Source organism: Colossoma macropomum, unplaced genomic scaffold (genome assembly GCF_904425465.1).
Source record: "Colossoma macropomum unplaced genomic scaffold, Colossoma_macropomum, whole genome shotgun sequence".
Classification (NCBI taxonomy): domain Eukaryota; kingdom Metazoa; phylum Chordata; class Actinopteri; order Characiformes; family Serrasalmidae; genus Colossoma; species Colossoma macropomum.
The window spans coordinates 57,441,361-57,467,917 of record NW_023494792.1 but is presented as its reverse complement, the minus strand read 5'-3'; the positions used below and the strand labels follow the sequence as shown (position 1 = coordinate 57,467,917).

The 26,557-nt window shown below is 40.0% G+C and overlaps 1 protein-coding gene across 7 annotated transcripts in view; it reads right to left on the bottom strand.

The window, feature by feature from the left end:
* erc1b (ELKS/RAB6-interacting/CAST family member 1b) overlaps positions 1-26,557 on the bottom strand; it is a 360,642-nt gene that overhangs the window by 192,337 nt on the left and 141,748 nt on the right. For 4 of the 7 annotated variants that reach the window (XM_036577652.1, XM_036577654.1, XM_036577656.1 and 1 more), the window contains 2 exons: positions 24,365-24,376; positions 6,520-6,655 (listed from right to left, as the gene is read on the bottom strand). In XM_036577652.1, the coding sequence (XP_036433545.1) occupies positions 6,520-6,655; positions 24,365-24,376 (148 nt within the window). The remainder of the gene's footprint in view (positions 1-6,519; positions 6,656-24,364; positions 24,377-26,557) is intronic. The other 3 variants (XM_036577653.1, XM_036577655.1, XM_036577658.1) reach the window with 1 other exon arrangement.

Here is a 26,557-nt window from a genome sequence, read left to right as displayed (position 1 = left end):
CCAAAGCAGCTGATAAACACTGAGAAGGATGGTGCATGGCCTAGTCTGGAGGGAGCTGAAGTTTTCTGGTTTGTGTCTGAAGACTTCTCTGCCAGCGCTTTGGAGTGTCAGTCACTTGGCTGGTGTCTGATCGCTCCCGCGTGACCCGCTCACACTTGCAAGGTGATGAGAGGGAGAATCAAGCCTTTCATGTGTGAAGTGCTCTTCGTTTCTCCCTTTTTTATCCTACTCTGTCTGTACCTTTCTGTACTGTACCTCTCTCTCTTCCTTGCTCCACCAGCCTCTCCAGTTCACTCTCCTGTGAGCGCTGTGCATGCCTCCCACCACCACATTAGTGCTGATGACTTTGCCGAGCTGACTTTGCCCGCAGCTGTGTCTCACCCTCTGAGTATTCAAGGTTACTACTGCTCTACGGTTTCTGAACGCCCTCACTAAGTCAAAGGAAGTGTCTGGATATTATAAAGTCCTTCACAGATGCAGAACTGTATAAAAATCCTGATCCTGCTTAACTTGAGATGGACAATCACTCCTGAAGTCTGCTTGGTCTCGCAGTATGACATGGCTGTTGTGATAACTGTAATATATATATTTAATTAAACTTAATATTTTCTAAATTTCTGCATAATTAAATGGTTAAGATGTAAACAAAGTCATTCAGAGTGGTTTGGTGTGAAATGCTCTGCTCTAGAGGAACTTACAAAAACAGAATTGTTTACAGTGGTGGTGACAGGAACCAGACATCTGAGTTTAATGCCTCTAAAAGCAAAGCTAGTACATTAAATGGTTATGAATAATTGTCCTGATGCCGGAGATATCTTTTTACAATAGTTCTGAGAAGGTTCTGGTCGAAAATGTACTTTTAAAATCCATTAATGGCAGAGTAGTACATGCAGAGCATTCTGAAAAAAAAAAACAGTCCCCAAAAACCTTTTTTTCTGATTTTACCCTTATTTATAAAATCTCTTTTCTTAAAAAAACTCTGAAGACACATGTGGGTTCACTGGTGGTTTTAGATAATAAATAAAATCTATATATTTATGTTGCAGACATTGTGACCCCTGGTCCCTATCACCACCACTGTAAAGAAACCCAAGTTTCTCTACTAATGAACCATTTCACATCAAACCACTCTGAACGACCTTATTTACAAAATTGGAAAAATCTAAGGAATTCCTGTTGAAGAGAGAACAATAGCTCTCCAATGTGTCATGGAAATAGAGGCATAGTTAGAAACTGGCAGCCTCTGTTTGACATTGGAACAGCAGACAGATGTCATGCCAAGTTTGAAAACGCGACATAGGCGTGTTTTACTCAATAACTTGCACACTGGAGACATGTTACAATAAATACATAGGTTCATTACGACTTCATGAGTTCATGTATAACATCAGCCACTAGAATCCAGACTCTAGTAGTACAGAATTCATGGTTTTAGCCTTTAATTAAAGAAGTCTGCATCTGCACTTTCATCCACAAAGTCTGTGACATATCAGTGCAAGTGGACAGTGGTAACATGTCCAAAGAACAAACTGACCACACTCATCTTTCAGTCCCCTGACACGCTAAGCATGACCAGGAGGGCTAGTGTCGTTGGTAATTTTTTAAAATGGTCCTTTACCCCGTCATATGCAAAAGTTTGGACTCCCTGGCAAATCTCTTGGTGAAAACAAGTGAACACATCCACTACAGTCAGCAGACCTAAATATATAAATAAAAATGAGGCTCAGAAAATCAACTAAACATTCGATTTGACCAGGAGTGCCCAAACTTCTGCATACAACTGTAGATTTCATTGCACATTCATACCAGATCAATTAGTTCCAGGTTCCAAAAATGGAAAAATGTCTACGGTGTCTAACAGACTTAGTAATTTAATCAAAAACGCTAATGCGGCTAACAATGAATGAAAGCTGGTAGGGGGCACTCATCAAGGTCAGATTTGCATAACATTAAACTGTTAGCGTTCATTCATTAACAGCAATGTCAGGAGCTGTTCCTTTACGCATACTGAGATAATCTGACCCTTAAAGGTACTCAAAGGTTACTGTGTTACCAGTTAAAGAGTCTAACATGCCTGTTCCCATTTCACATACATGAGCACATCTTTGTGGTGAGGAAGACCTTAAAAAAAAAAATAAATAAAAAAATACAGCTATCGAAGCTGCCCAACTCTCAACAGCCCTGACTGCACAGCATCTGGGAAAAAAACAGCCCATTTGTGATAATTGTCCTGAGCTAACTATAGCCTCCTAATGGATGGTGAATGTTGCGGCGAGGCCACGCTCTTGTGGCAGGTAGAGAAAATGACATTCAGGATGAAAAAGGTCTCCCCCCAGGGAGAGGAGTACTCTCCCGCTCCTCACATAAAAGCAGCAGCAGTCTCCCAGTGAGTCATAAAAGGCTTCCGTTTGACTCTTTTATATCTGCATCTTTAAAAAGGCCCATAAAGCCACGATCCGCCCTAAGCACTTCAGCTTCATTAACTCCAGTGTTGTTGCCATTACCTATTGGGTCTCGCTTTTGGCGGGTAAGTCTCTTCCAGGTTCCTCACATAAAAGCAGCTGCAGTGCTACCATCCACGGCAGTGAAGCACGGCGAAAGTGTTGATGTTTGGTCTGCAGAGTATTATGGATCATCATCAAGCATCATATGTTAAAATGCACGTGTACACGCCTGAATTGGACTCTTCATTCTGTATGCCAGTACCTTTTATACGTGTAACTGTGAGAAGATTTTTAAAGGCTTTTACAGTACAGATCAAAACTTCTAATGCCATAAACAATACATTAGGTACATAAGCGCAAGTTCACAAGCCCAAGTTGTAACAGTGGGGTGTAATGATATACTGGGGCTTATGATCTGATTCAATTTTCAATACTGTGTTCATTATTCAAATTTCTCACAATATTCTATACAAACTTCTAATGAAGAAAAATTATGATTTTCTTTTCAGGGATTTTTTCCCCCCAATTTTCCTCCCCAATTTAGTCATATCCAATTTCACCTACTTAGTACTCCCCTAATCACATGATACCACCAGCGCTAGAAGAGTGAAGGCAAACAAAAGCTTCCTCCGAGTCACGTGAAGCGAGCCACCTCATCCTTTTCGAACTCCTGCTAAAGCAACGTCATTGGACAGCTGAACGCGCTTCGAAGAGAATCCCACCCACACAGAGAGAGTAAGGCCAACTGTGCTATCTTGGACTCCCAGCCGCAGATGGCTGTAGCATTGTGGGGCTCGAACCCGCAATGATTGAATCCTTTAAATTGGAGCTGGAGACATAACGTATGATGCTACACATGCTGATATAAGTTATACTGACTGATGAAGTCAACCTGAATAATACATTTTTTACCTCATTTGCTTCAACCTACTATAGCATTTTAATGTCAAAATTCTTAACTTGATCTAAGTGTAGTGACTTTTGTCCTCCTGTCCTCAGTTTTGATTATATCACCTTCCACTAGTGGGCAGGGAAAAACAATATTAACCAATAATATCGTGTTTCATCCACTCCCACCACCCCAACCTATCAGTGAAGGAAAAGCTCAGCCAGTTCTAAACCGTGTTCTACTCTGAAATACATCACAGGACTTAAGGAAAATACATTACAATGTTGAACATGTTAAAACCAGACAAGAGCACACGGCGCCCTCTCTCACTCTCATCTTAAAATGTGCCCCTTGCTCCAAATTAGCATTCACTTTTTCCTCTATTTCTCACTAGCTGGTCTAAACGAGTGCCACGAGGGCCCACTGTCTGCAAGGCATGCTAAGAACCATGGTGTTCGCCACTCCAGCACGCAGTGGGCCATGCAATAAACAGGGCCAATCGTCAACCATGCAGTAAAACTGGTATTTACTGTGCTTCATTATACTGTCAACTCGTTTCCCCTGTTCTCCCCCTTGTTTCCCCAGTGAAAGTCTTGACATCTTCAAACTGTCGATATTCAATCTGTGGGAAAGGGGAAGATGGCTCGATGATTCACTCTCCACGTGTGTGTATCGCATGTCTGGGAGCACTTGCGGCGGAAAAAGTCTCATGGTCCGTATATGCGGTATCCAAAAAAACCACGCTGGGTTAATTTTCATCACAGCAGTGGGCTGAAATAAAAGGGAGGGGCTGATACAGGAGAGCCAAATCTTGAGGTCAGAAAGATGTTTCTGAAGAGCACTGCTCCTGCATTCCAGGCTCTCCCTTCAGCTACACCCCTGAGATGCAAATCCATGTGTTCAGCATGCTAGAGTGGTGATCTGGCTAGATCCAGAGTGTTCAGCTCCAGTTCTGGAGGATCTTAGTCTAGCTCTGAGCGGGAGTTTCCCAGTTCAAACAACTCTGATCTTCCTGTTTCAGTGATTCTACACTGGATTCAGTTATTGACTAGTGCCTGTCCAGGACACATGATTTCATGGTGTAGAACATATTGTGGAAGTTCTTTAAACCTTCTTTTCATACTCACCTACTCATTTACAAATGGCTCTTCAAATGCATAAAAAAGGTTCTTTAGGGTCTTCAGGGTCCAAATATGGTTGTACTATGGCATCGTTGCAAAAAATCCTTTTTGAAACCTTTATAAAAACAGTGCAGGTATGTTTGAGCAGAGGAATCACTGAACTGTGCTGGACGACAGCGCTTCAGAACCACAGATCTCTGGACTAGATTAATCTGAATGCTGCCTTGTCAGACGGACTGACCACGCTGGCGCCTTTAAGGACCCCCAGATCCTCGATAGAGCGAAGACGCAGCTGAATTGAGCCTCAGACTCAATGGCGCTTCATCCCCTTCTGTCCCCCCTGACCACGTCACCTTCTCCAAAGTCAACAGCAGCTTCCCGAACACGATCACCCTGCTCGAGGGCTTGACCCCCATATCCTCCCGCTTCTACTCCTCGGTTCCTCTGGAAGCGTCTCCAATTAGCTGAAACATAAGAGGAATCTTTTTCTTCAGAGCTGGTGGAAACAGGAAAGAAGAGGGTTATTGCTCTGTGGCCCCCTAAATGGTGTCCTGGGGTGACCCTGTTCAATCTGCCTTGACCGACCGCTCTGACGAGCCAATGCAAAAACCATTCAAATCATCAGCAACAATCGTTTCCCCTTCCAAACACCCCCATTGAGGCCAATAGCATGTGGAGGCTAGTTCCAATATTCCTGGCTTATTCTGATATGGATTCTCTGGAGCTCAAGACTAAAGTGCGGTGTCTTTTAGGGGGAGGCAGTGGCTGCTGGTCTTGGCTGGGGAAGACTACCGCTGGTTCCAGCATCTCTCCCCCAGAACAGGCCCACAAAGCGGGTGCATCAGGGCGCTTCGAGTGGGGGAGAAAAACCACAGTGCGGCCTCAGCGGCAACATGACCCCGTGAAGGAACCTGGAGGCCTAGCTTGTATATGAGTTTTTCTTCTGACCGCATTGCACGCTCACACACACAAACTGACACACAAACATACGGCGCCTCGGGTCAGAGTCCAATAACATAGCATTGCCAGTGCCGAAAATAAAGAAAATGAACTCAAATCAAAACAAAGAACAGATGATACAGGGAAAAGAGAAATGTGAAAAGAGAGAGTGAGCAAAAGAGTGGCCGAGAGGCCAGAAAAAACACCAAAACCCACAATAAAGTGGGGGCCGCATTTGGCTTTGTTGTCCAGAGGTCTATGGAAAGGAGAAAACAGTCCCTCCATAAAAGCCGGGACTTTCTGTACGGCAAGTGTTTGACATCAACAATGAACTCGGGCAGAGACTGGATTCTGAACTAGGGAGATTCATTTAAACCAAAACCCAGACCTTTCACATATTTCATATTCACCTGATACATATAAAAGCCTGCTATAGTACAGCTATGGATATTTGGTCGGCCTAGATGAGGATGGGTAGAACATCTGTTGGATTAGAAATAAGGACATGCATTTGGTTGGTAGGTGCAAATGTTTACGATTTTTAAAACTTTTATTTATACTCCAAATGTGGAACGAGAGGTCAGGAGCTGCCGAATGTGATTTGAGAGAGAGAATGTAGAATTCCGCTTTACCTGTCAAGCATTTCAGCAATTTTCAAAAGGGGAATTGGAACAAAAATCCAAACAAGAGAAGAGAGAAACAAAAACAGAGTGATAGAGTGTGAGGCGGTAAACATCTGCTATGATGAAACTCTTTAAAGTTAACAAATCTGTGGTAGTTTCAGTGAGCTTCTGTTATGTTAGATCTGAGTGAAGAATGTGAAGCCCTGTCAAAAGTTCAGACAGTTTGAGCAGCAAAAGGGCAAAGCTTCAAAAAAGATCGTCTCTCATCTTTCATAGAGAAGAGTCTTCCACTAGTACTGTGATATAGGTCACAACAAAATGTGTTCTGGAATTCTAATCTATTGTTTATTACTCATTCACGAGGTTTCAGAGAGAAACAGACAAAAAAAAAAGAAAATTATATGAATAAATAATCAATGAATGGGTAACTTTCGTACGATACTCTATCACGCACGGTGATCAACAAGCTTTACTTGACTTGAGCACTAAAGATTTATTGTTACCTTGATCTGCTGAGAGCTTTCATTGATGTTATCCTCCCGCTTGCGCGCCTCCTCCATCAGCTGAGCATTCTTGCTCTTCTCCACTTGCTCCTTGTGTTTAAGGGTGGCCACCTTCTTGCTCTGATCCTTCATCTGCCTGCAGGGGAACAAGCGATATGGGCAAACCATGTCAGAGGACACTTCTTTTTCTGTGAACCACCACTGAAGCCCCAAAGAAGGAACCGTATCCCACATTTTGTACACAGAAAACCTTATACAAAGAATCAATAAGTGCTTGTTTACAAATCACCGCTGATAGGAATATATTGTGGCGGACTGATGTCCAAGCTGTTGCAAATAGACAACCACATGTTTTACCCTAGTCATGGGATTTTTCTCATTACTGCCCCCTTTATCATGCGCTGGAGGATGAGAAAGAGTGAAGATGACACAAAGCAACACCCAAAAGCAAAATAAACATTTTTGTAGATGGAGGGGACTGTTTCGCTTATGAGCTCAGTCATGTCAAACGGGGAACAGATTTTGTACCCGTTCAGCTTCAATGAGGAGCACATTGTGGGCCCGTTGCGAGTGTTTTCCTGTTTACGTGGCTGCGATGTCTGGATTCTGTCCTGGCAACGTCATGGGCAGATCAGTTACCAATCATCGTCTTGAGTTGATCACAAAAATATGACACACCTCCCCTCTCCCTCTCCCTGCATACAGAGCAGATGTGGATGTAACTAGGCCAATATGCTTTTATGCAGAATCTAACGAATCGTGATACAGCAGCCCAGAAAGCAGCTCTCTTCCCTCTCGCCTGCACAGCAGAGCGAGCCAGACATCGAATACGGGGAGGTAATTGATGAGTTATAAACGGGAGTTGTGGGATACGACAGGCAAGTCCCATGTTTGGTTTCCAGGAAAGCACTACCTAGTGCTCCTCTGGGCCCATGTGTCTAGATCTACACTAAGCCTGTATAAAACAAAGCAGGAGAGACTGGGAGAGGAAAAGTGTGTACTGCGGAGAGCAAAAATCTCCTGTGATGCATTACGAAAGTGTTGGGTGAGTTTCCAATGCGATTACACTGACACAAGGTGCTCCCAAACAAGGCCAGGTGAGTACGAGCCAAGCCACTATGCCTCTAGCACCTGATCATTCTTCTGCACTAACCATAAGAGCACAGTGGAGGCTATGTTTAACGAGTAGCTGGAGAAAGCCACAGCCTCCTGGCTCCAACTACAGATATCTGCGCAGAAAGTATCCCAGTGTGGATCAAATCATACCCAGAACAACTAGCACTGGCCACATGTCGGAGACTGGATATATGCCTGTGGCAGAGAAACGGCTACTTCCACAGTTACGTACAGTGTGCTTAACAGTATATGTCTGTATGTGTGATCCTTATTTAGGGTTCACAGGGTTTTCTTTTCCAGCCAGAACTTCACTGTGTATGGATGGATTATGTGCATACAAACACCATAGCGACATCTACCAGGTTTCTAATGTGCTCAGAAGCAGTTTTGGAACAGTTCCATCATTACTTGTTTTTTTTTTAGAATTTTTCAGTATATTGATGCGTCGTGATAATTGTGCTTTACTATATTCAAAAGTGCATTATTTCAGCTATATTATGACCTCAATACTTTGGCTACAACTGAACAGTAGCAAACTAAAAATGTTTAATTAACCCCCCAAAACAAATGTTTGGACAAATGTAGGCACCTTCAAACCAGAGATCTCCAAAGCACAACCAGTAACACTTTATTTGGAGTGGTCCTTTGTAGCAGATGTTCTGTTCATACATTACCTACATTAAGTAGATGTGTTGTTAATAATGTTACTTCCATTACACAAAGCCTAACCTTACCAACCTTACCCAACACCTGACCCTCACCCTGGGCCTAATCCTAACCCTAACCTTAACCTCAACCCAAAACCTAATCCTAAACCTGGCCCTAATCCTAACCCTAACCTTAACCTCAACCCAAAACATAATCCTAACACTCATATGTTGTCGATATGTTACTGAGAGTCCGTTAAGTGTTGGTTTCATCTAAAAGGACCACTAAAAATAAAGTGTCACCGCACAATCCAACACACCTAACTCAAAACTTCATTAACGCTCCTAAAGATAGAGAAAATCAAGAAGTTGAATTAATATTGAGTTTAATTAATGTGATAAAATATGATCTCTTGGCAATAAACAGCCTGAAAGAGTATAGATATAATGAAAATTCCAAAATAAAAAAAATGCACCGAAGTGATAGAGACAGGATGTTTTCAAGACCTGCCATGCTCTGAACATCCAAAAGAGAAGAGTCATCAAGCCTGGCTGAGCATTAGTTGTGCAAACACATGCTCTTTATGCCCAAAAGACTACAAGCTATCCAAAAGAAAGGATATGCAAAATATTCACCTAAATGAAATACTATACAGACTGACACAGAGGACTGAGACACTAATGTTTGAGTGCTTTAATGGCCTTACAGTGTTCAGTTAATTACCAAGATCGTTTTGAGTTTCAGCTGGTTCTGTTTTTGTCGTTGCTGGTTGTTCTGATGGACATGAATGAAATTATAAATTGATCTAGAAAAGCAAAAATTAAATGAGATATAAACTGTATTCAGAGAGTATCCCAAGACTTATTTGAGCACTGTATATCCAAGGTTTAAACTAGCGAGGGATATTTTATTCAAATTTGATATTCAAATGTGTAAGGTATTATTTGAAAAATATTAGAATAACAGTCCTCCCCACCACAAAAAAGTAGCGCAGGACCCTTAAGGCCAAAGGACACTGCTCACTGGACATGTCTTATGGACGTCAGAGACATTAACTCCCCTCAGCATCATCTAAGATAAATAGACAAACGCTAATTGTCTGTTTTCACATCAGTTAATGTTACTAGGCTAGTCAAATTGTATTTTACCTCATACTTCATACTTTTTAGCTTTAAAACAGCAACAAAACTGATGAATTCACTGAACAATATTGAAAGTTGTTTTTTTCCATTAAATCTGTACAAGTAGAGTGTAAAATGAGTTTGAGCTTCTTGTTTATCTGCACTTTTGCGTATGTGGTATAACTGCATTCGGTAATATCTGCTATCTGGCACCGGAGCTTCTGTCGGCACAACATGGAGTTGGAGCTGTGCAGTAGCCTTCAGCCAGCTGCAGTAGCCTTCCTATGCTTCCTTCTTTGGGCTTAACAGATAAGAAGCTCTGACCAATTCGTAAGATGCTGGCTCTACACTGCTCTCTGCTGGAGTATAGAGTGTGAACATCTCATGGTTCTTAATACGAGAAGATACAAGTTTAAAGAACAGCTAATTTGCATACGAAAATGCTAATGTTTTATTTAATTTTTCAACTTCCAAGGCTATTCAAATATTCCAAAATCCTGACTCATCTGTAGTTTTAATGCAATCCAAATTCTCCTGCATTGCTAAAATCCCAAACCAACTGAACAAGAACAACTGTTTGATCAATGTGTGCAAATATAACAGGTCATAAACTGGAATTTTCCTATTTAGGATCAAGCCAAGCCATCTGCCTGGCTCTGCAGAACTATCCAATAAGCAGTTAATTGTTACTCCTTGAACAATTTCTTAATTCAGGTTCTTGATTACGTGAACTCAGATGTGACCCTCTTCAACTAAGTTCAGCAGGGAAAACCATAATCACCGCAAAAGAGGTTGACCCAGGCCTGATTCACATCTGACTCAGTGAAGCTTAACCTACTCTGGAAGGCTTTTTGAAAAATGAGTGTGAGAACACAAGAACACACTGTGATCTGGAAAACACTCCTAAAAGACAGAAGTAGAAGAGATCATTAGGGTTCTTCTATGGAAGAAGGTACACTGCAGGACCATAAGCACTATCACACATGCAACTAGATGTTTTTGTTTCCAGTAAGCTCCTTTATGGACATAACCACTGGTGACACGGAGCTATTCTGGCCTATTATGGCACATTGACCTCAGTACATGAATAAAGTGTTCAGAGAACAATCTGTAACACTGGACTACTTCAGTTTCTACCTGTGACTATGACGTGTGCACGTTTTAATCACTTTAGCTGTGGTCAAAAAAAAGAGAAAAGTATATATTTGAACCTTTTCATAACCAAATGTTTTAAAACGGAACAATAAAATAAAAAGCCTGGAGACGAGACGGGGAGTGTGGAGTCAGTACAGCTTAGAAAATATCATTTCAGTGGATTATGGTACAATTAAGTGACAGTTTGATACCTTTTTTTTTTAAATGTACACTGGTTTCACATTGTATCAAACATGTAGTGGAGAGGTTATTGAGCACTGTACCCAATCTTGACACTGGTATCTACAGAAATCATGAATCTCTTGAATCTCATGAATTTCCTCATAGAAACTGTTAAAAATAGTCTGACCTGGGCAACTTTTGTTTTACTGTTGATGCGCTGCTGTTCAACACGCGTTCAAACAGTTTGAGCAGCAGCAGATCAACAGTTTGACTGGTGCAGGAGAGCAAAGGAAACAAACAGAGCTTTTAATCTCTGATTCTCATTGTCATTTAAATTATTGTCGTTTAAGATTTTGACACTTCATTGCAGTACCATTTAATCTTTTTGGTTTGTTTTTTTTTTTCTCAGATGAGAACCAAAAGTGCAACTTCTGACCTTTTCCAGCTATATGAATAGTAATAATAGTAATAATGTTTTGGTTGCTGAAATTTCGATGCATCCTTAACATTTACACAAAAAAAGAAAAAAAAAAAAGCTGTCACTAGGGTGGTACCCTTCAAGGGTATTATACAACAGTGCATATATGTTTTTAAAACATTAGGTACTGAAGAGGTACACATATGTACCTTTCACATGGGGGGGAGGGGCATTTAAGGTACACAACTGGACCTTAAGACCATTGCTGTACATTTGAGGGTACGTTTACATTGTTTGTACCTTGATGAACGAAAAATGTACCTGCACAGAAGTGATTCAAATCTGTCATTAATGTGAACGAACCGGCGTCCTGAAATGACCCGCTTGCGCACATCCTACTCGGTAATTTCACGTGAATGAATCACGTGTGTCATCAGCAAACAAACTAACGAGCAGAACGAGCTTCACTGAGAAGATAATTAACTCTGATCAGCTCTCAGCTTCATTATTAGAGCGAGACGAAGGTGAAAAAGGTGAGATGTGTTGCTTTTCCACCGTTTACAGGCTTTAACTTCTGTTCGGTGCTGCTGCCACAGTAACGCTGAATGACGGTGCACGCGCAGCGAAAAAAAAGCACATGAATTCAGATCTGAGCGTCACATTAAGGTTGCATGGCCATGAATTGGATATGTATCCGATCTAGGACCACATATGAAAGTGGTTCAGGTCTGATTTGAAAAGATCAGATTTGCGTGTCCACACAGCCACGAAAACATCAGGTCTGAGTCACATTAGGGTAAAAAATCAGATTTGTGCCACTTCAACCTGGTAATGTGAACGTAGCCCTACACTGTATACAGTAAGTGGCGGTAGGGAAACTCAAGCCTTGGTGCATCTGCTATAATTCAAACAAATAAAACAAGAAGCTTTCAACCACTTGGACCCAGTAGGTCAGTATTCAGGTTAAAAACATGATAAACACAGGGGAGATTTGGACAGGGCATCGCACCCTTCTATTAACCCAGTAGGCGAGCATGTGCGTGGACACACACTAAATGGAAAGATCTCCACATAGCCGGTAATTATGTTAACAGACTTGTATTATTGGGGTGAAATTTGGAACTCTTTCCCTGCGAAGGTGGAAGCCATCAGGGCAGTGACTGTTTTAAAAAAACAGGCTGTGGAGAGTGGCTCCTTTATTTCACCGTTTCCAACATGAACATTTTCCTTTCCTCCAAATAAAACCCAGCATCTGAGCATATACATACCTCCCCTTCTCTCTTGTCTCCAGGCTACGTGCCGCATTTAACGCCAGCAGCGTTAGCTCTGGAAAAGCTCTCACTGCACTTATCTGTTGGTCCAGCTTCAGGCAGCCAGAGGGAAGCACAGGAGGAGAGACATTAGTGAGGGGTGAGGGGGCGAGGCGCATGGGAATAAACACTGTTTGTGACCAAAAACGCGAGGGCTGGAGGACCTTCTAAAGAGGCGTAAGAAAAATATGTCAAGCTTTGATTTTCCTGCCTTTTCAAGTCAGTGCTAAAGAGTGCTGTAAAGTTTCCAGCACTCGCTCCACTCCCAGAACTACAGAGCTTTTTCTAACCCGTCACACCAAATACAACCTGCCCGCCATGTGACCAAACACATGCATATACATACGCTACCCACAAGTCTAGGGACACGTTGCGTTCTTTTGAGATGTTTTATTTTCTCAATTTAACTTTCCAGGCGAGCAAGAAAACTAAAAATACCTGTAGAAGTGCTGTGAACACAAAATAGATGTGTTCGGATATTTATTTATTTATTTATTTTCACGATCATCAAAGTGTCTTCCTTGATATGAAGAGCAGCTCCTGAGCAAATAATGATCTTTAATCCACATTTTGGCCAAAAGATATCCAATAGAACTTTTATTAAGAGTAGTTTGTAAAAGACAACTGTATCATCATTATTTGCTTCATATCGAGGAAGACACACACACACACGCATATATATACACATATATATATATATATATATATATATATATATATATATATATATATATTTATATATATACATACACACACACACACACATAAACACAAATATTGCCAAGAGAAATTGTTTACATAACATGCTTAGGTGCCTACAACCTTTGCATAGTACTTCATATATAAAAAAGCTTTCTTTTTTATGTATTGCAAAAACAATGTTTTATTAATGAAAATTGAACATGAAACATGCCTTTTTTTGGAAAAAGCATGCTTATTGACTGACTACCTGGATATTAGAATGTGGTACTAAATGATACAGACCTTTTCAGTACTCTGTAGTACTGAAGTAATGTGGTCAGTATTGCGAAAGTATTGAACTTAAATATTCCACTATAGTGTAATATGTTAAGACATTACAAACTGATTAAACACTCTCACTTTTATTAAAACCAGCATTTAGCATTGCAGATTCTGCCATAAAACATACATACAAAAACAAACACTGACATACACACATTTAAGAAAAAAGAAACATGGCAGACAAGAGAATTTCTGTTGATTAACTCTTATTAATAGTCCAGAGTTCAAGCTTTTATATTTTTTTAGAACTAAAAATCTAATTTGTTTATGATTTCCCACTATTTAAGAGAAATTCTTAAAATTTGATGTTTCAAATGGTTCTTTTTCCTTTTTATTTAGTATTATTTATACAGGCTTCAAACACTAGAATGTTATCAAAATATATTACATTTGTTTTGCTGGTCCTGATCGCAACATTAATAATTTATTTTAAAGACAGCTTTAGGCAATGTTTACAGGGTAAGACTTGAAAAGGCTTTGAAATTCTCAAGATATTGGTTGACGCATGGGGCAAACATCAGAAAGTCCAAGAACTTTCTCCTGTAGAGAGATATTTCTGCACAACTTCTGCATAACGAATCCTTTGAAACTTACATCAACCAAACACCTCCCTCAATAGCAGTGGCTTGACATTAAAATCCACTGGTGCTCCCTACTTGCTTTTTTTTCAAAATGATTTTTTGGATATTTTAGTTGGCCTTGTGTGAGAATGCATTCTCTGCATTTTACTTCGTTAAAGTTTATGCAGCTGGCCTTTGGAGAAGTGCAGTTTTGAGGTCACGAAGCTGGAGAGAAAAGCTCTGAGGGCCATTAAGGAAAAATAAGGCCTGAGTTCAATCACAGCTAACACTTAATAACATAAAATGAGACCCAGTGGCAAAGAGGCGCAATCTTTTGATGAATATACACTGAAGTCAATGCTAGAAATCCATCATGCTATTATGAGCAGCGCGGGGTAGAAAGCAGAAACCCACTAACGTTACCAACCCGCCGCATGTTTTAGTATTTGCTGAGGAGTGTGGAGATGGCTAGAGTACAGCCTTTTCATCCAAGCCATTTCAAGTCACTCATAACATCAGGTTTTATTTCCATTCCCTCTCTCAAATGTGCTGATGGTGTTACATGCCATTGTGTCTACACTCCTAATGCAACATGGAGTGAACTCGGCCATGTCCATGCTAAAGATGAGCATTCTGACGAATTTTGATATGAGTGTCAGTAGGAGTTATGAACAGATATCCAGTTAGCTGTGGAGTCATGTTTGCAACTCGAGGTACGAAAAAAAAGAGTCCTGCTCACTGTGTGCAGCGTACACAATGGAAGGATTTGATAAAGTACCTTTTAGGTACTTTACCAGCACTTCTTTTAATGTAGTGTATGAGTGAGTCTTGTTAGGGGAAGTGCTTTCACACCACGTAGAAGAAGTCTACTCTGTCTAGTGCCCTAGGTCAGAGGGCATCACCACATGTATTTTTGATTACTGGCCAGGGAAGTGAAGTGTAGTTAGCTTTTGTTTCCTTTTTTAGGTCAATTAAGTACTTTTATTTCAGAGTAGGTAAGTGTGGTTAGGTTTTGTTTTATTCTTTTCTTTGGTGCAGTCCATAGTTTGACTCTTCCAGTGTGGTACTAGGTATCACAGCACACCAGTTTTATTGTGGTTGGTTTTAATAATCTGTTCCTCAGGCTTTTAATCCATCATCACCAGTTAAGTATTTTAATGCCAATGTTCCTGATCCACAGCGCCCTAGAAAAACGTGGGGGCGTGACGCAAGCATAAACAATTATTTTGCAAAATTTATACATTTTTTAGAATTTCTGCCTTTTCAATCCAGGAATTATCATGCAATTTTAATATTTAATTTGCATAAAAGAGGTGGATGTAAAATTTGTTGACTGCTACCACACTGGATGCTGATGTCGTCTTCTACAGATGTTTTTTTTCCTGTTCAGTGTATGATGTGCCAAAATGATGTGCCAACATACGAACAAAACTTTCACGTTTTGCAGTCTGTACGTTTTCCCAGTCTTCTCATGATGAAAGGCAAATCAATAACCAAACAGTGATTTCAGTATTTAAACACTGGTAATTTACTCACTACTTTCATGATTAATCGAGAACTACAGTTTTTATAAGGCCACGCGATAAGCAGGGACTTAACTGAACAATAACAAATCATGCACAGCCTTTCCAAGAGCTTGAAAAACAATGTATTCTTTTCGTTTCACGTCGCTCTCCCTGTACTTGTTTTATGTTATGATTGTCTTCACATTGGCTGGATATCTCCAGAACAGCGTTTGGCATGTCAGGAAGCTTCGCAATCTTAAAAAAACGGGGATACTGTAGATTCCTCCAAAAGTTCTCGCCTAGATGTGGCTCTTTCCCAAGAAGCAAAGCAGCGAATACGGCTAATATTACAGCTCCGCAATGTTGTGCAGGGCCTTCCTGCCAGACAGCTACAGTATATGAAAAACAAAGCCCAGCCCTGATATTAGCAGCTCCGTCTGTGGTGAGCGGTGCTTTTTGAGACTGACAGAGCTGGACTTTAAAGCTGCCAGGAACCAGCTGTGCCAAGGTCTGTGGCCAGGTGCGCACTGGGACGCCCCAACCCTGCAAATGTGTGGGCTTTTCCCCAAGCACACTGTACGACACGCCAACATCTGTCCGTTCCCATCTGTGGGAGCAGCAGTGCATGGCGAGCTTCTGCGGGACGACTGCCCCCTGCCCTCTCCGACTAATCAAGTTAATCATGCGGCCGGCCTTCAGGACAGGCTGGCCAAAACTAACTGGGAACCATGCGGAGACAGCAGGCAGGCACAGGCACACCCCATATCCAGCGCATCATACACAGACAGCTGCAGGCCAGAGATGGACCTCCACATCTCTGGGTGGGACTGTGGCCTTGACCCATCTCAGGAACTGACCCACAGAGCAGAACAGTGCAGCAGAGGCCTCTCTCTAACGAACAGCTAAGCTTCACATCAACAATCCTCCTCAACAAAAATGAATGAGGAGAACCAAATCAATGAGGTGGAGAAATACACCGATCAGGCATAACTTTATGACCACCTCCTTGTTTCTACGCTCATTGTCCATTTTATCAGCTCCACTTACTACATAGGTGCACTTTGTAGTTCTACAGTTACAGACTGTAGTCCATCTGTTTCTCTGCATACTTTGTTAGCCCCCTTTTATCCTGTTCTTCTGTGGTCAGGACCCCCATGGACCCTCACAGAGCAGATACTATTTGGGTGGTGGATCATTCTCAGCACTGCAGTAACACTGACGTGGTGGTGGTGTGTTAGTGTGTGTTGTGCTGGTACGAGTGGATCAGACACAGCAGTGCTGCTGGAGTTTTTAAACACTGTGTCCACTCACTGTCCACTCTATTAGACGCACCTGCGTTGTTGGTCCACCCTGTAGCTGTAAAGCCAGAGACGATAGCTCATCTCTTGCTGTACAGTATGAGCTAATCATCCTCTAGTCCTTCATTGGTGGTCACAGGACGCTGCCGACAGGACGCTGTTGACTGGACATTTTTGGTTAATGGACTACAGTCTGTAACTGTAGAACTACAAAGTGCACCTATATAGTAAGTGGAGCTGATAAAATGGACAATGAGCGTAGAAACAAGGAGGTGGCCATAATGTTATGCCTGATCGGTGTAAAGGGAACTGTATTATCCTCTCTCCAAGTTTCATAATAAAATGAAGTCACATAGTAGGAATGATATTACAGATGACACAATATGGCACAATTTTCTTTTCTGATATCAATATGGACACAAAAAACTTGAGTATCTGCCAATACTGCTACCAATCCAATATTTTTTCTTTAAAAACTACAAGGGTTTAATGATACGCTCAGCTCACGATTTGATTCACTTTACGACACTGAATTCATGATTTGGTATTCTTACAATATTTTGAACATAATTAGTATGAAGGAAAACGTTGACTCTAATGATGCTGTTGCACAGCTTACTAACGACACTCAAGCTGGGAGCAGGAGGAGCACTGGAGTGCGGTGCTGGTTGGTGCTGATCATTTGCAAACTTTAGTGTTCAAACAATTCAATTACAGTAGAAGGCATAATTAACAGAATGCCTATTCTCCACAATGCACATTGCAATATCCCAGTGTCACAATGCATTTTTTACAGCCTAAAAACTACTAAGCTTTAAAATGAGCTATTTACATTGAAGCACTTCACTTAATATCTAAAAGTAGGCCATCAGGCAAAAAGTACTCAATCACTCCGCTACCGCACAGGAGCTACTACACAGCTCATCACGGCACACAGGGTGAGTGGGCGCTGGACAGGACAGATTTCTTACAGGATTGGATCACATTCCCTCTTTTTCCCCCCTCAATATCCAATCCAGTATTTTCTGCTAATATCAACCCTATAATGATACCTGATATTGAATCAGAGCCATCTCTAACTGGTATGTTTAACTGCATTTTTTAGCAAAGTCATTAATGCTAACCAGTTAAGTTAGTTAATTAAATTACTACTCACTTGTGATAACTGCTATATACTCCTGACGCTGCTCGGTGCATTTAAATTTGTTCAACATTTGTAAAATATGTAGATTTACATTGAAGATAAGTAAAATAGACGTCCAATTTGCAGTTGTTTTGCAAGTCTCTAGCTATTAACTGATAGGTCTGTAGTTTGTTTATGTTTTGATCTGACATGAAGATTTGATGCAGTGTGACACCACATTTGAATGGTCACTTGGCAAGGTGTTATACCTACAACAAACGAAGATTATTTGCTGCATACTAAAAATGGATACTTCCGCAACCCTAACGTGTTAATTTTTTTTTTATGCAATTTTTTTTTATCTTGACCCCAACTTCCTTCTGTAATTCCTGCGCAGATTTACTGAAAGGCGCAAACATAGATAACACAATGACTGAGGGAACATCCCCTGGTGTGGCAAATGGCAAGTTTCATTTTAAAAAGCTTCCAGATGGAAGTTTAGATAAAACTAAAGCTCGATCTGGAACTGGATGACCAAAGGACACAACTATAGGAACAGATACCGCTCACAATATGATCGTGGCAGCAAGGAATCTACCATATGAGCATTAAGCCCTGTGCAGTGCACATTATACAAAGGGTAATCACAGTGGCTCTCCGTGACAGCGAGTTTGTTGAAGTGCCAAGTGCTGTAAAAAAAAATTGGACATTTCAAACACAGTCCTGCAAACACAACAGAGATAAAAGTTTAGCCTCTCATGGTCAAGAAGAGGAGACACTCGTCCAGGATGTACCACGCCCTGGAATTCCTCGAACTGCTAAAGCGGGTCCAACGCAACAAAGACACACTGAAGACAATGCTGGTACCGCAGCAGAACAATTTAGCCATGCCTTTTCACTGGCATACAATTCATTCTTTTATTTGTTTTATTCGCCCCCCAAAATACAAGTAAATACTATTTAAACAACCTATTATTGTGATTAATTTGATTATTTTTTCTAAGAAATTGACACCACTCATTTAAAGGTATTTGCAGATGGACAGAGAAAATAGGATTATCGGTAATCTTAGCTCTTTGGCAATCAAAGAGGATTTGACATACATACCTCTACATTCTAAACAATGTGAAACTGTGCTGTGCTGTGCTGTGCTGTGTATCAAACAAATGTGGACGGGTCGAGCAGGGAAGTATATCTGATAATGCCTGTGCTGGGATAAGACGCAAAATGGAGCTAAATATATATATATATATATATATATATATATATATATATATATATATATATATATAAATAAATAAATACCTTGTGATTTTATTGCACTGAATATTTTACTTCTGTCTATTCTCTACTACAATACAATGTGGTACTTTTCCCGGATTTGAAACAGACTGACTTCTAGGTTTATTCTTTGTTGTCAATATGGGGTGAGAGGGAAAGATAAAGAGAGAGAGGGGGAGGGGGAGAGAGGAGGGGGGGTCTATATATAAACACAGTCATGTGCAAAAGTGTGAACACCTCTGGTCTAATGGCACATTTCGCTTGTGAAAACAAACACATCCTCCACAGAGAACACACCTAAAAATGGCATTTTTCTGCAAATTTTAATGCAGAGTTTCTATTTATTTACTGAGTTTAACTTGTTGGGAAAAACATCAAATGTGAAATATGTCATAACTTTTGCAAAGGCCATAATTTATATATATATTTAAGCAACAGAACAGAAGAGGGAGTGTGTTATTGTGAATAACAACACGGCTGTGATTTGATTTTCGCAATAACACACTCCTCGAGTGTTCTATTGCTTTTATACAACAGTTATATAAATAAAGTAATAAATTAATAAACTGGGCCGTGAAAGTGGCGTTTAATATATTTTAATGTTCGCAGTTCCTTCCGCCAAATTATAGTTCCTTAACGAGCAGCTTGTTGCTACGTCAGAGTAACGAGCTCCGCTCACTCGCTGCACAGCCGGCAGTTCGTTCTCCAGCTCCACACAGACCAACTGACAGTCTGGGAATTTAGTGTAGTCTCATCTTCAAAATCTGACCAATTCGGCTGTCGGTCAAATGTGATCTTAAAAGCGTCCATTTTCTGTTTGTGTAAGAAGAAGTAAGAAGTAAAAACGTTCAAATGTCTTGAGCGTCTCCTACAGTTCTCAAAGTCGTTGCTTAGTAACAGCATCTCAGTGGAGTGATACAGCATTTGTGAAAAACCTGTGATGTTATGGCAAAATAACAGCACAGTTAGAACACCTCTCAACCAATCAGCTTACGTGGCCAGAACTAACTGTTGCATAAACAAACACACATTATTTTATATATATATATATATATATATATATATATATATATATATATATATATATATATATATATATATATATATATATATATATATATATATATATGTTTATTTATTTATTTTCTCCATATATAAATATGCAAATAAACAGTAATTGCTAAATCAAAATGAGCAGAAGTGTGTTCTCCATACAGGATATTTGACCTTATTTTCACCTTATTACCACTTAACCGCCATTATTACAGGATTTTGCTGTTAGCTGTTTATTCTGAACATCTAAGAATTACACTACGATTATAAAAAATAAGTCACGGTGGAAATGTAAAATAAAAAGAAGGCATATAAAGCAGAGGTTTCAAACTCATTTAGCTTGGGGGCCATTTATAGCATTTCACTTCTGCCAGGGGACCCATCCATTGTGAACACTGACTTACCCCTAAAACATATATAGTCATTTTCCTTAATAAAACTGGTAATAATATATAAATCAATTTGCCTAACCAGCGCAGCATTATTGTTTTTGTAAGTCACTCCTCTGTTTTATTAGGTGTACTATAAATGTTCTCAGTACTTGCCAGATACCTCAGCAGTATTTTTGGCTCTGTAGCTGCAGTAGAAACTGTGAAGATTGCATCAGTTAGTCTCAATTTGGCTCTTGCACCGTCTTTGATGATCCTGGTTGGGCTGCATACAATGGTAAATCAGCATATCGTTGAACATTATAACCCTGAAGTCATCATTTAGCAAAAACACTCTGCACTGTCACTAATATTATTGCGTATATTCCATACAAAGCCTTACAAAAAAGAAAAAGCCAAATTATAAAATATTGCCCAGCACAAAACCGTTTGCTATACCCTACAGTCACTGATCCTCAAATAGTGCAATGTGTTCTTCTATCATGCTGCTTTTTGGTGGAAAATGATCCTTATAATAAAAATCAACCATTTGAATGGATCTTCTACAGAATATCAATTTGTATTAGATGGTAACAACCAGTCTGAGACTAGATGCATGTTGAATTAAGGATGCAAACATATGCATGAATCTATTGTTCTCATCAGCCTTGAATCTTTAAACAAGTGGAAGAGGGAAAGATCTTGATCAAGCACAAGAGAGAGAGAGAGAGAGAGAGAGAGAAAAAGCTCAGTGTCAACACAATGGTGCTGACTTTGTAAGGGTAAGAAAATTCTAGATCCTTACATATAATCCATATGGGAAACACACAGTACTGTGCAGAAATCACTAGCTTTCATTTATTTAATTTCTAGTCAAAACATTAAATATTTAAAAGCTACAGAGAAAATGGGGCTCCTAACAACCACCTTGAAGACCTGGTAGACCACCAAAACTGTCCCCCAATCAGATAAACAGCACTTAAAGCTTTCATCTTTGAGAGAGAGGAGAAAATCAAGCTGCTTCAGATCTGAAAACATCCACAGGTGTTTCTGTCCATCCTTCCACTGTGAGAAGACGACTCAGCGCTACGGGTCTGAAAGGATGTGTAGCTGTCAAGAAGAACCTCACTGAGAAAAGGAGACGGACACACCAAACAAAGAAGCTGAACAATGGACTGACCACCCCAGAGTCCAGACCTTAACATCACTGAATGTGTTTGGGATTACTTGGATCATAGAAAGCAGAAAAGGCAACAAACTTCAAAGACTGAACTTTGAAGATGTGGTAAAACATCACTGCAGATTTCTTTGAAGAACCTGAAGCAGAAGCTGTATAGAAAATAAAAAACCTACACTGAATTTAACTGCTGAGGCTTCTATGTAATTTTCTGTTAAAAATATGTTTGTCTTTTTCCTGATGCTAACAATTAATATTTTGTTTTTTAAAGGGGCTTTAACTGGAAATTAAATAAGTGAAGGGGGGGTCTCTGACTTTTGCACAGTACTATACCAATACGCCCTGACACTGCATAAAAACAAGACTCTGTGTGAGAGAGAAATAGAAAGTGTGAGTTGTACTCATACAGCAGACACTTGCACACACCTTCACTGTCAGCCATATGTAGACTAATTCAAGAGCTCCCAGCGCTCAGAGGCAACGCAACATTGGGGGAAATTAATTTCAGAGCGTCATGAATTCCTTTTCATGATGACGCGCCTTGATGTAGGGAAAGATATCAAATCGGCCTGTTCGTTATGTTTCTTTTGAGTTGCCTTTCCTGAAAAAAGATAGGATGAATGACGGTCTTGTCAAACATCCCTGTTACATTATGTTTGTTTTCTTCGGGATCACCAGCAGAGAAAAAAGAAAAAAAGCTGACAAGCCTCCTCTCCGAACTGAAGTGCAGAAAGAGATGAAAAGTAATAAGCGTGATAAACAACAGTGAGCCGAGTGTTGCGATCCGGGTGGGGAGGGAAGCCTATCAGGCTGGCAGCCAAGGCAAGGCATGAGAAATGGCTGATTAGAATTCTTTGCACTCCAATTACAGTTTGTGGAAGGAGTTACTTGTTCACTCTGACTGAAGCCCTATCTGTCTCTAGTCTGACTTCAACACGCTCTGCATTGAAGCTGCAGCACAGCTTCTTCCGCCAACATAGAAAACCTACAGACTTTGAAAGTTAACTCAGATGCTAATGACACATACACCAATCAGCCATATAAGTGTGTGTGTGTGTGTGTGTGTGTGTGCATATATATATACATATATATACACACACACACGTTTGGAAGCCCCCATTTGACCCTGTTCTTCAATGTTCAGGACCCCACAGAGCAGAACAGGTACAATTTGGGTGGACCATTCTCAGCACTGTACTGAGCAAAGTACACACATATATATATACACATACATACATATATATATATATATATATATATATATATATACATACACACACACACACACACACACACACATACATACATATATATATATATATATATATATATATATATATATATATATATATATATATATTTATTTGTTAGCCCCCTTTCACCCTGTTCTTTCACCTGGGTGCTGGATCACAGTGACACTGACTAACGCTGTGGCGTTAGTGTGTGTTGCGCTGGTACGAGTGGCTCTCAAACAGCAGTGCTGTTCGATTTTTTTTTTTGTAAGTTAATATTATGGTTAATACTAAGCTTTATTTAATCAATTTAACAAACTGTGGAAAAAAAACAAAATGTGGCCTTCACTAAAGTTATGGTACATTTATTTTTTCCCAATATGTTAAACTCACAAATAAATAAAGATCCATGTTTTGTGCACAAATTGTGAAACTGCAGAAAATGCCATATTTAAGTGTGCTTGCTGTTGAGGAGTCTTTTATCAGCTAATGATGAGAACCTGTTATTTCTCTCTAGTTTCTAAGCTATTTCATTGCAATTTAGTCAGATTGTCTAGGTGTTCACCACAATATTACACAAAATAATTACCCAGTAATTTCCACACTTATTCAGACAATATCTAAAATCTGTTAGACCTTTCAGTGTCATTTATTCCAACTGTCTTGGAACTTACCATCATATTACCTATAACGATTACTCAGTAATTTAAAGTTTGATCTTCACCTGGTTAGTACCTACAACTGGGTACTGTAAAAGAAAGTGTTAAAGAAAGTGTTTTATCAGCACCGTTTTCGCAGGTTAAACCCACATAACCTGTTATCTCGTCCGATTTTACCATCCAAACAATATCGGTCAGGCCCTAGTTTGTAGCCCTCGTTTTCACTTTTTATGCTTCCCTTCTCTAAACCCTTGATGAAAGCAGGTCAGTCCAATTTCCCATTTCCAAGAAAAAGTTTGAAGCCGAAGTCAAAGGCAAAGACGAGTGGGTAACAAGAGCAAATTGGGGTTAAGTGCCGTACCCAAGGGCATGACGGCACTTAAATGCATTCTATTAAACCCACAGTTGCCAATTTGTTCTGTGATCCCCAATGAGCGCCTTCAGCGGCACCTGACACTGTTCTAAGACTGCCTCTTCCGTTTCAGTGACCCAAGAGTGCTGAGGCTGACCGAGCCCTTATGGCTGGCCGAGGATTTTCATTCACATTCAGGTTTCATTTGACAGTAACAGATGTGCAGTTGAAGAGTACACTGAAGAACACAGGGTGAGGATAGAAAAGAGAGCAAGTGCACTAACCTTGAAGCCAAACTGATGATGAGACAGCAGTCCAGTGTTAGGAGAAAGAAGTGAAGGGAGAAAAGCAGGGAAAGAGAAGGAAGGGAAGAAGAACAGACACAACACAAGCAAAGTTAGCATTAATTATCAGCAGCAAAGTTAAGATCTGAAGTGACAACAGATTAATACAGAAGAAGAGACACAGTGAGTGTGTGAAATAGATACTGACTCAATCCACTCAATACCCAATTCACAAACAGGCCTAACGACAAACAGCGATGATGAATGATCTGACCATTTTCAATACAACCACAGCAACACATTCCATACTGTGACAAAGACCAACATGCACACAGATGTGCTGCAGCTCAGAGACAGAATCACCAAAGGCTGCATGCAGAAAAACAGTTTGTCCAGCTAAATGACGGACAACTCCTTCTTTCAGGAATGATACGTGTCCACTTTGAACTTCGGTCCTGTTTTTTTCCTCCTTATTTATGCCACAAAGGGTTCTTTGAGTAATATTACTACATAATTAATTTTGGTTCTATAAAGAGCCTTGTTTGAAAAAGAGATTTGTGAGCATGAAGAACCATTTCAAGGTCACATAATGTATGTGTTTTATATAAATTTAATGGTTCTTCCTCGTACCTTTTCACTATGTGGAGATTTTCAACCCTTGCAAAAATGGTTCTACAAAGAACCATCCACAGAAAGGTTCTTTTGGGGGAAAAAAACTACTTTTGGTTCTCAAAAGTACCAAGTTTGAAAAATAGATCTGCAAGTGTGAAGAATCATTAAAGGGTTTAAAGAACATTCACATCATAAAAGTTTAAGGGTTCTTCTTAGAACTAGACATTAAGTGGAGGTTCTTTAAATTTTAAAAAGGTTCTTCTCCCTCACGCTTCACATTTCCAAAATGGTTCCCCAAAGTACCATCCACTGAAAGGAAAGGTTCTTCGGGGAAGAATATTTTTGGAACCCAGGTACCTTGAAAAACAGATTTCCAAGTGTGAAGAACTATTTGAAGGTTAAGAGAACCTCCACATAATGTACTGGGTTGTTCCTGGAACTTTACATTATGTAGAGGTTCTTTAAATTTTAAAAAAGTTCCTCACACTCCCACCTTATCTGCAAGAGTGGTTCATCTATTGAAAGGTTCTTTAGGGAAGAACTACTTGTGGTTCCATAAATATTCATGTTTTAAAAGAAGAGATTTGTAAGTGTGGACAATCATTTAAAGGTTTAAATTATAACATGCAAAGGTTCTATATCAATTCAAGCGTTGTTCCTAGAAGTTTACATTATGTGGAGGTTCTTTAAAGTTTAAAAAGGTTCTTCTCACTCACACATCACATTTCCAAAATGGTTCCCCAAAGGACCATTCATTGAAAGGAAAGGTTCTTCAAGAAAGAATATTTTTGGCACCCAGGTACCTTGAAAAACAGGTTTTTGAATGTGAAGAACTATTTACAAGGTTTAATAGTTTAGAAGGTTTAGAAGGTTTGTTTACAGAACCTTCACATAATGTACTGGGTCATTCCTGGAACTTTACAATATGTAGAGGTTCTTCAAATAATAAAAAAAGAAGTTCCTCACACTCCCACCTCATTCGCAAAACTTGTTCAACTACTGAATGGTTCTTTTGGAAAGAACTACTTATGGTTCCATAAATAATCATTCTTAAAAAGGAGAGGTCTATGAGTGTGGAGAACCATTTAAAGGTTTAAAGAACAAAATGTAAAGCTTGTTCCTAGAACGTTTACATTATGTGGAGGTTCTTTAAACTTTGAAAAGGGCTCCTCACACCTCATTTGCAAAAAATGTCTCATCCACTGGAAGGCTCTTTAGGAAACCAAAAGTGGTTCTATGGTATTGTGCAAGGTTCTTTAGGTAAGAACTACTTATGGTGCCATAAATAATCATGCTTAAAAAAAGAGGTCTGAGAGTGTGGAGAACCGTTTAAAGAATAAAATGTAAAGGATCCATATCAATCTGAGAGTTGTTCCTAGAACGTTTACATTCTGTGGAGGTTCTTTAAACTTTAAAAAGGGCTCCTCACACCTCATTTGCAAAAATGGCTCATCCTCTGGAAGGTTCTTTAGGAAACCAAAAGTGGTTCTACGGTATTGTGCAAGGAACCCTTTCCGTGCCGTTATTTTTTATGAGAGTCTTTATTTCAAGCTGGATTCCTCGTTTACACGCTCCGAGCTC